This window comes from Bison bison, unplaced genomic scaffold (assembly GCF_000754665.1).
Source record: "Bison bison bison isolate TAMUID 2011002044 unplaced genomic scaffold, Bison_UMD1.0 scf7180017860084, whole genome shotgun sequence".
NCBI classification, from domain to species: domain Eukaryota; kingdom Metazoa; phylum Chordata; class Mammalia; order Artiodactyla; family Bovidae; genus Bison; species Bison bison.
The window spans coordinates 44,763-55,938 of record NW_011490656.1 but is presented as its reverse complement, the minus strand read 5'-3'; the positions used below and the strand labels follow the sequence as shown (position 1 = coordinate 55,938).

Here is an 11,176-nt window from a genome sequence, read left to right as displayed (position 1 = left end):
ACTTTGCCAACAAAGGTCCCTCTAGTCAAGGCTATGGTTTTTCCTGTGGTCATGTATGGAAGTGAGAGTTGGACTGTGAAGAAAGCTGAGTGCCAAAGAATTGATGCTTTTGAACTGTGGTGTTGGAGAAGACTCTTGAGAGTCCCTTGGACTGCAAGGAGATCCCACCAGTCCATTCTGAAGGAGATCAGTCCTGGCATTTCTTTGGAAGGAATGATGCTAAATCTGAAACTCCAGTACTTTGGCCACCTCATGGGAAGAGTTGACTCATTGGAAAAGACTCTGATGCTGGAAGGGATTGGGGGCAGGAGGAGAAGAGGACAACAGAGGATCAGATGGCTGGATGGCATCACTGACTCGATGGACATGAGTCTGAGTGAACTCTGGGAGTTGGTGATGGACAGGGAGGCCTGGCATGGTGCAATTCATGGGTCGCAAAAGTCAGACACGACTGAGCAACTGACCTAACTGAACTGATATATATAAACACACACACTTTTTGGATATTTGTACTTAGAAGAGAATTGATACTATTACTCCACTATTTTCCTATGAGTTAAAGGATTCGATTTTTTCCACATAAGATAATGTTTCTTTTATTGATCAAAGGCAGGTTAGAATTCAGGAAAGACTTTTCTCATGGAAATATAATATCATGTTCTTTTGATTTGAGATATTATCTTGGATAAAGTTTATTTTCAACAGGAGTTGACATAACTTGTTTATATCAAATATTTAAAATATGATTTAAAATCCAGGATTTAATAATAACAGTGATATAAGCATGCTAATACCAATAGAAAATAGACCAGAACACAACAGTTAAGATGAAGATTGTGACTTCAAGTCTCAATGACCTTTTCAAATTTATATTATTAATTTATACTTCATTTTAACATTCCTTTACTTCCTTAAAATCAATGAAATTCTTTTGATTAAGTCAGCAAAAGCTTGTTTTACTTGTTTGTTCCTCAGGCTATAAATAAATGGGTTTAACATGGGAGCAACTGAGGTAGTAAGCACTAATACACCCTTATTAACTGCCACTTCATCCTTTGCTGAAGGTTTGACATAAATGAAAATACAGCTTCCATAGGTGATAGAAACCACAATCAGGTGAGAAGAGCAGGTAGAAAAGGCCTTCATTTTTTGCTGAGCTGAAGGCAACTTTATGATAGTCTTGATGATGTATGTATAAGACAGAAACACACACAGAAATGTCCCAATGACAGTCAACACAGCAACGGTAAAAACCATCTGTTCTAGGAACCATGTGTCTGAACAAGAGATTTTTAACACAGGAAAAGCATCACAGAGAAAATGATCGATGATATTAGAGTCACAGAATTCCAGTTCTAAGCCCAGGGAAGCTGGTGGAAATATGACCAGACAACCTGCTATCCAACAGCAAATAACAAGTCCTCCACAGACTCTACTGTTCATGATGGTTGCATATTGTAAAGGTTTGCAGATGGCCACATAGCGGTCATAGGACATGATGGCTAGGAGAAAAAATTCTGTTGCTGCAAAAACGAAGATAAAAAATATTTGACTAAAACAAGCATTATAAGAAATAGTCTTGTCCCCAGTTGATAAGCTGTATAAGAATCTGGGAATGCAGACGGTGGTGAATAAGGTTTCTAAAAAGGAGAAATTTTTGAGGAAAAAGTACATGGCAGTTTTAAGGTGGGAATCTACTAAAGTGAGTATAATGATGGTCAGGTTCCCAGTGACACTCAATGTGTAGGAAGCAAATAGAAATATAAAGATCAGAACCTGCATTGGAGGATCATCTGTTAGTCCCAGGAGAATGAATGTAGGTAATGATGTATGGTTTTTCATCACTGACTTGTACTTCGCAAGCTCCTCACAAAGTCAAGTGACACTGAACTGAGAAAACCTGTATGAAATTATAAGGCCATGGCTACGGGGTAAAAAAATCCAATCAATGCAATGAATAGTCATTTTCTTCTTTGACGACAATGACAGATCAAAACTTTGGAATTGTCAGCTTCTTTGGTGATCATTATAGGTATCCTCAAATTCAGGTTTTTCTGAAATAAGTTTGTACTAGAGTCCATATGTTTATACTCTTTGCATGTTCTCATCTCTCTATTTTTTCAATTTAAATTTTGTCCCTTATATTCTGAAATGTATTTAGCTATAGAATTAGAAAGGATCATCTGGGCCATAAAATTTTGTGGATTTGATAGTATTCTTTTTCTCCTGAGTAGTAATTCTTCACTACTCACAGGTTTGAATGAGTTCACAAGTTGCTTGAAGTGTGGGTTCCTGTTAAATGCAAATTAATAACATTTGTATAAAATGTCAAACTGGAGGCCATCTGTGCAGCATCTGAATGCTTTTACTGCAGTCACCAAAGAGTTATCTCATTTTAAGTATTTTACTTTTGGTATCAGAATTGTCATCTAAATAACATAGCTTTCCAATATTGCTATTACCTTGAAATTTCTACATCAATATCTGACCTTCCCTCCATTTGCACTCTGATAGAACACAGTGTTGGAAAAATACAACATAAACAAGTTACCTGATGCAATACTGGGCAAAGAAATTATGACAAGGAAAAGAAAATCCTGAAAGAATTTAACCTCAGTTGTTTGTACTTCCAAGGTCATGAAGGAGAAGGGGAGACAGGATGAGACACAGGTTGGAGACCAAGGACACATGACAATCCCTTTTCAGGTAGTATTTGAATTGGATCCAGCAACAGAAAAATGACATAGGTGGAAAACTGTGAAGCTCCAAATAAAATCTATATTTAAATGTATTTATTTTAATCTTATTTAATTCTTTTTTCAATGAATCCTTCTGGCCTCTGAGACCCTCCAAGCTGGAGCTGCTAGCACTCTCCTCTTTGTGTTTCTGGGAACTCACAGAGAAGTCCTCCAGTGCAGTGTGTAAGCTCAGTTCTTGGGCACCTGGAAAGTGAGTCAGGAGCCACTATTTTCCCATTGACTTCTTGCAATGGGGCACCCAGAGAGCATATGAGACTCAAAAGGCAGAGGTGGAGACACTCTCAGTGCCTGCTTAGTCCGGCCATAACTCAGACCTGTCCTTATGTATTGCAACACTATTTACAATAGTCAAGACATGGAAGCAACCTAGATGTTCATCAGTAGATGAACTGATAAAGAAGATGTGCTACATGTATACAATACAATGTTATGTGTGTTAGTTACCCAGTCGTGTCCGACTGTTTGTGATCCCATGGACTGTAGCCCACCAGACTCCTCTGTCCATGGAATTCTCCAGGCAAGAATACTGGAGTGGGTTGCCATTTCCTTCTCCAGGGGATCTTCCCAACCCAGGGATTGAACGTGGATCTCTTGCATTACAGGCAGATTCTTTACCATCTGAACTATAAGGGAAGTCCACAGTCATGTATAATTCAGCCATCAGGGAAGCCTACTATTATGTGTAATTCAGACAACTGGTGGGAAGCTGCTATAGAACACAGGGAGTCCAGCCTGGTGCTCTGTGATGGGTGGGATGGGAGAGGGGAGGGATGCTCAAAAGGTGGGGATATATACATAATTATGACTGATTCATGCTATTTTATGACTGAAACCAACACACTATTGTAAAGCAATAATCCTCCAATTAAAAAATAGAGTTAAAGATCCCACATGAAAAAAAAAACTCTATTACTTGCACACAGTGTTAATTCCTTAGTTTTAATAATTCTTGTATGATTACACAGGTTGCTACCATTAGGAAGAGCTAAGTGAAGAATATCCGGGAACTGGTGCACTATTTTTGTCAACTATTCTGTTAAGTACAGAATTATTTCACAATTAAAAATTTACCAAATAGATATATAAAAAGAAAGAAAACCAAAAAAGCGAATAGTAATTGCTGAGCACTTTCTATCTGCCTGGCAGAAGAACGGGGCAAATCTTCACATGGACGGTTTGTCTGGTATATATGTCCTTTTCTCCAATTTTATGCTTCTTCACCCATATTTTTGGGGGTGATGTCCATTTTATATTATCTATAAGTATGGAAAATATCCTTTGAAGTTAACATTTACAGTTAAAACTAATGGTTTAATATTATTCAGCAATACCTGAATTGTGAAGATTCTGTCTATATCTAAAATCCAAAATTATAATATTAACTTAAGGTTTCCCTGGTGTCTCAGGCTGGAAAAGAATCCACTTGCAATGTGGGAGACCTGGGTTTGATTCCTGGGTTGGGAAGATCCTCTGGAGGAGGGCATGGCAACCCACTCCAGTATTCTTGCCTGGGGAATCCCCATGGACAGAGGAGCCTGGTGGGCTGCTGTCCTGGGGTCACAAAGAGTCGGAACAACTAAGCATAGCAATAGGACCCAAAATGCTTGGGATCTTTGACCCCTTGATAGTACACTCGTGTGATGAGGATGTTCATGTTTAGAAAGGAATGTTACCTGTGAAACAGCTCTTCAGAGTGCTTCCACCAAAGGGAGCATTAACTTTCCACAAACCAAAACAACATTCTTTACAAGTTTGCAAGGAGTCTGTTTCCTGATACAACTCTGTTCATTACCAGCTTCCCACCCATGTGCTTCCCTTTGCAAGACTGATACTGATACCTGTAGGTATTTCAAGTCTTGGCTTAGTGTCACTTCTAGCAAAAAACTTTCTTGAAACTTCGTTGTGCAAGTTATTGGCTTCTATTTTTTGCCCCTCTAGTCCACTATGCTTATCTCTTTGTTACCACTAAATATGTGAGTGTGATTTTACTAGCATTGAGCTATTCCTTGTTCTTTGAGATTCCACAACACTTCGAACTATTCAGTGGTTATCGAGCTCAATAAATACGTTTAGTGTAAAATTCATAAATTTTATATGTGCTTTTTTGACTCAGAACAAGCGATCTGTTTTCTCATTTAGTGACATTTCCACTTTCTTTTGGGCTTCCCTTGTGGCTCAGGTGGTAAAGAATCTACCTTCAGTCTGGAAGACCTGGGTTCCATCCCTGGATTGGGAAGGTCCCTGGGAGAAGGGAAATGCTACCCACTCTAGCATTCTGGCCTGAAGAATTCCATGGGCTGTATAGTCCATGGGGTTGCAGAGAGTTGGACATGACTGAGAGACTTTCACTTTCACTTCCATTTTCTTTTATGGGTAACTTTTCAATAAGTATGCAATCCCAGTTGATGGTCTTCAATTTGTTGCCTTCAAAAAGTCACTTAGATTCTTTCATGTTTTATCTTTCTTGGGGTATAAATGACATAAGAATGTACACACTTAATATATATGCTATATTTAACCTCTGTTGTCCATTTTCCTTCATTTTAAAAAATGAGGTCTTTAAAATATAAAAAACTATCCCTTGCTTCTTGGAAGTGCAAAAAAAGTCTACCTGTCATATTTCATCTTAGATTAAAAAGAAAGTCATTTGAAATTTTTTTATTTTGATTAAAATTATTATGTATTTGGTCTTTTCTTTCCTTATATACCCAGCAGCTAACTCAAATATTTCCTATCCTTGTCACTGACTGAATACTTTGTTTTCCTCCACTGCTGAATCACAAGACATTTGCCTTAGAGGCTTCGTGTAAATGATTACTTGGAGTTTCACTTGGTTGCTTAAAAAAAAAAAAAAAGAATTCCCTTCCTAATCAATAGATGGGGAAACAGTGGCTGACTTTATTTTTACGGGCTCCAAAATCACTGCAAATGGTGATTGCAGCCATGAAATTAAAATGCTCTTACTCCTTGGAAGAAAAGTTATGGCCAACCTAGACAACATATTAAAAAGTAGAGACATTACTTTGTCAACAAAGGTCTGTCTAATCAAGGCTATGGTTTTTCCAGTGGTCATGTATGGATGTGAGAGTTGGCCTATAAAGAAAGCTGATGCTTTTGAACTGTGGTGTTGGAGAAGACTCTTGAGAGTCCCTTGGACTACAAGGAGATCCAACAAGTCCATCCTAAAGGAGATCAGTCCTGGGTGTTCACTGGAAGGACTGATGTTGAAGCTGAAAATCCAATACTTTGGCCACCTGATGTGAAGAGCTGACTCATTTAAAAAGACCCTGATTCTGGGAAAGACTGAGGGCAGGAGGAGAAAGGGATGACAGAGGATGAGATGGCTGGATGGCATCACCGACTCAATGGACATGGGTTTGGGTGGACTCCGGGAGTTGGTGATAGACAGGGAGGCCTGGCATACTGTGGTTCATGGGGTTGCAAAGAGTCGGACACGACTGAGTGACTGAACTGAACTGAATCATAGGAAATGCAGATATCAGCTCCCACTTGGTGCCTAGTCCCACTGTTTAGCCTAAAGTATTCATAGAAAAACAGAATAAGGGAAGCACAGGGAATGTTTTGCCTAAAAGTTAGTCTCCCTATCTCAACACCAGGTTAAAGTTCATAAAGGGATAGTAGTTTTTCCAGTGGTGGGACAGGAGTGAATTGTCTCTGCAGCCCATATCCCTTCCCTCAACTCCTGTTAGAAGGACTCCAGGTATCTGACTCTCCCAAGAATCTCAGGCAACCTGTATGTCCTGAGGAGACTAAACTTTTCTTCCAAAAATGCCACCATTTTCTTCAGTCATTTGTGTTCCACCTTCTTAATAACACTCTCATGAAATTCATTGACATTGATACATATATTGAAAAATGAGTTTTTATTAAAATGTGGGAGACTTTTAGAAGATGGGGTCATAGTCTTATAAAACATAAGCAAATAAGTTACTCAATGGAGCTACATTCACTTATTTTATACATAGTTTTTTTTTTTTTTTTTTTAATGAAGGTCATATTAAGGCAGAGAACACTTAAGAGCATCCTTCTGAAATTCCACTGCATTTAGAAGAACTTCTTCATATTGATACATGAAAACAGCTACTCAAAGACTGAGAAGTCATATTTCATAAGTGGCTGTTGAAACTGTTTGTGAAATGTTAAACCGACAGATTATATAAGTCGTTTTGGTATAGATACTTTCCTCAGAGGAAAGCACCATTTTAGAGTTCATGAAAGGCACAGAAAATTATAAAAATACTTTTCTCATGGTCATAACCTCAGATATTTGCTGAACCCCAAAGTGATAAAGGGTGACAAAAGTTGTCCAGGAAGGTGTTATGGTGGAGAGATGTGGGTGGTCTCTGACCATTTTTATGAGCACAGACATACTCACAGAAGGCTCTGTAGTTGAAGAGTTTTCACTAAGTCGTCCTCCACCCTCACAAGAGGAAGATTTTCTCAACAGAAAGCGTGCCTTGCCCTGAGCCCAGGAAATCTCTACTCTGGAACTACAGAGCTAAGAGTAGCTTAAATAGCTAAGTAGGAATCTCTTTCTGTTGTTGAAGAAGAGTGATTTTCTGATTTTTCTGGCAGAAGGGCATATTTCTAAACTGACATAATTTTTCTTTAAAAAAAAAAAGAAAAGGAACTGATCTAATTATCAGTTAAGTGAGCAAACAAACATGTCCTTGGTGGTTTTGTCTTAAATGTTACTAATAAATCTCTTATGTAATAGACTTTGGGGATAGAACAGGAAACACAGACCTGGACAAAATGTCTTTAGAGAGGCACTTGTAAATAACATTAGCATCAGAAGAAGGCCAAGTATGTGAAAATCAGTATTAGATTACAAGACAAGAGGCAACTATCTGTTATTTTATTTCAACACTATGTTAGGCATTTGTAACCTGATAAAGACAAGTTTTCCAATTTATTAACCCTGTAAAGTTTGTAATTAATTTTTAGTATCAGTAAAACTATTCAATTTGATAATAATAGAAAAACACGTTTTATCAAAACAACAGACAAAGTGACAGCTTACTATTGATAGTTTTCAGAAATATCTCCCAGATCTTCATAATTCTTCTGTTTTTATATCTCTGTTTTTTATGGGGCTTTTTAGAAAAAGTGAGCCATATTTGATTTACAGTGCTGTGTTAATTTCTGCTTTACAGCAAAGTAGTTCAGTTGCACATACACATATGTTATTTTTTATATTACTTTCCATTATGGTTTATCACAGGAGACTGAATATAGTTCCCTGTGCTATACAGTGTGATCTTGTTATTTACCCATTCTATTTATGAGATTGCTCCAGGTAACCCCAAATCTACACACTCTCACTCCTCCAATCCCCCAGCAACCACAAAGCTGTTTTCTATGTCTGTGAGTCTTTTTCTGCTTTGTAGATAAGTTTCATATTTTAGGTTCCACATATAAGTGATATTACATGTATTTATCTTTCTCTTTCTGATTTATTTATTATGATAATCACTAGTTGCATCTGTGTTGCTACAGGTGGCATTATTTCATTCTTCCATTGTATGTATGTACCACATCTTCATCCATTCATTTGTTGATGGACATTAGATTGTTTCTCATGAGACTTTTTATTTCTATATTTATTTATGAACTTATTCTATTTCATTAAAATTTTAATCTATATTTTTGCATTGATAGTCACTATATTACATGATTATATATTTTTAGCTTGTTATATAGTCACATCTTAAAACACTTTCTCTATGGCTTAATTTTAATATGTTCTCTAGGCAAGAATACTGGAGTGCATTGCCATTTCCTTCTCCAGGGGAGCCTCCCAACCCAGGGATCGAACCTGGGTCTCCTGCATTGCAGGCAGATACTTAACCTCTAAGACACCAGGGAAGCCCCCATATTACATGATTATATATTTTTAGTTTGTTATATATTCACATCTTAAAATGCTTTCTGTATGGCTTAATTTTTATATGTCTATGTGTAATTTTCTTTGAATATCACTTTTGTGAATTCATTTAACTTTTTAAGTGTATATATATAATATTTCCCAATATTTTGGAAATTTCCAGCCATAAATTATTCCTATAATTTCTGCCCCATTCTTTCTCTTTTACTGGGCTTAAAATTACACACACAATAGAATTTAACATTGTACCATTGGTCCCAGAATATCTTGAAAAATAATTCTATTTCTCTGTTTTACAAGGGTTTCATACTTCAAATCTAATTTCAAAGTCATACCTCTTTCTTCTGTAATCTCAATCCAGTGATTAAGCTGAAGTGTGACTTTCTGCAGAAACATAATATTTTTCATTTCTAACATTTTCCCTTTAATACTATTTTCTCTGTATTTTCTGAGAGTTCTTAACTTTTCATCTTCCTTTATCTCATATAGCACAGTTGTGTGACTGATTTAATATCTTTGTATGGTGGTGCTGTGTGTGTGTGTGTGTGTGCTCAGTCATATCTGACTCTTTGTGGCCCCATGGACTGTAGCCTGCCAGGCTCCTCTGTCCATGGAATTTTCCAAGCAAGAATACTGGAGTGGGTTGCCATTCCTTCTCTAGGAGATCTTTATAATTTAGGGATTGAACCGGAGTTTCCTGTGTCTCCTTTATTGGCAGGCAGTCTTTACCACTGTGCCACCTAGGAAGCTCAACACCTTTGTATAATACTGCTAATTACTGAGTCATCTTGGCCTTGGCACCTACAGATTATCATTTCAGTTGATGATTATCTTCGGAGTGGATCACATTTTGCCTATTCTTTGTATGTGCAGTTATTTTGAATTGTCTCACACTTTGACTATTACATTGTTAAAACTCTGGATTATGTTATATTCACCTTGAAAATGTGAATAAATTTCTTTAAGCTGGCAGTCAGCTCTGTGAAACTCAAACTACAAGCTCAGTCTCATTTTTTTCAGTGCTGAATGAACTATCAGTTTAGTAATTTAAACCTTTGGTAAAACTATTTTTCTTTTTGTTGGTGTTTGAATCATGGTTATCTGGTTCCAGGTTCATCCTGAAATGTGTGTATGCTTATATATGTTATTAAGGATATGCTCTTCTCTGACTCTTTGGTGAATTCCTGCATCTATCTCAGACCTGCCCAATACTTTCCCCTGTATACTGTTATTGTACAGAGTTTTCTATAAATGACAGTTCCAGTTGGTTGATGGATTATAGGTATCTTTTGTATTCTTGCTGGTTTTCTGTCTAGTATTTCTTTCTGCTACTAAGTGAAACTGAAAGTGAAAGTGAAGTTGCTCAGTCATGTCCAACTCTTTGCAACCCCATGGACTGTAGCCTACCAGGGTCCTCTGTCCATGGACTTTTCCAGGCAAGAATACTGGAGTGGGTTGCCATTTCCTTCTCCAAGGGATCTTCCTGACCCAGGAATTGAATCCAGGTCCCCTGCATTGCAGGCAGATGTTTACCATCTGAGCCACCAGGATTATTTAAATTTTAAGCTATAACGGTAGATTTGCCTGTTTTCATTTCTCATGTCAATTTTTTCTACATGTATTTTGAAGTTTTGTTGTTAGGTACTCTATTATTAATAGTTTGCTAGAACTTCAGTAATAATCTAAATTATGGTGGAAAAGACAACAAAAATACATTGTCTAACAGTTCTGGATGCTAGAATTCCATAATAAGATGTTGGTAGTGTTCTTGCCTGGAGAATCCCAGGGATGGAGGAGCCTGGTGGGCTGCCGTCTATGGGGTCGCACAGAGTTGGACACGACTGAAGCGACTTAGTAGTAGTAGTAGAGGAAGCTGAGGAACAATCGCTTCCATGTCTCTTTCTGAGCTTCTGTTGCAGTCAGTATCCTTGGTGTTCCATCACTACAATTGAGATTTCTAGTTTCTGCCTGCATTATAACCTGGCCATCTTCTTCCTCTATGTCACATAATTTTCTCCTTATTTGTGTCCATTTGCATCTAAATTTATCCTTTTTATAAGAACAATTATGATATTGGGACAACTCAGTCACTCAGTCATGTCTGACTTTGCAACCCATGAACCGCAGCACACCAGGCCTCCCTATCCATAATCAATCCCCGGAGTCAACCCAGACCCATGTCCATTGAGTCGGTGATGCCATCCAACCACTCATCCTCTGTCATCCCCTTCTCTTCCTGCCCTCAATCTTTCCCAGCATCGGGGTCTTTTCAAATGAGTCAGCTCTTCACCTCAGGTGGCCAAAGTATTGGAGTTCCAGCTTCAACATCAGTACTTCCAATGAACACCCAGGACTGATCTCCTTTAGGATTGACTGGTTGGATCTCCTTGCAGTTCGTCTAGTCAAGGCTATGGTTTTTCCAGTAGTCATGTATGGATGTGAGTTGGACTATAAAGAAAGCTGAGTGCTGAAGAATTGATGCTTTTTAACTGTGGTGTTGGAGAAGACT

At 37.8% G+C, this 11,176-nt stretch overlaps 1 protein-coding gene across 1 annotated transcript; it reads right to left on the bottom strand.

Annotated features, from left to right (window-relative positions):
* Nucleotides 1-903: 903 nt before the first annotated feature.
* On the bottom strand, nucleotides 904-1,842 carry LOC104982340 (olfactory receptor 6C2-like). The gene has a single exon (XM_010831704.1). It carries the CDS (start codon nucleotides 1,840-1,842, stop codon nucleotides 904-906), a length of 939 nt encoding a protein of 312 aa, XP_010830006.1.
* Nucleotides 1,843-11,176: the final 9,334 nt, after the last annotated feature.

Excerpts from the sequence above, each read along its gene's own strand:
- LOC104982340 (XM_010831704.1), bottom strand. The coding sequence starts at position 1,842 with ATGAAAAACCATACATCATTACCTACATTCATTCTCCTGGGACTAACA.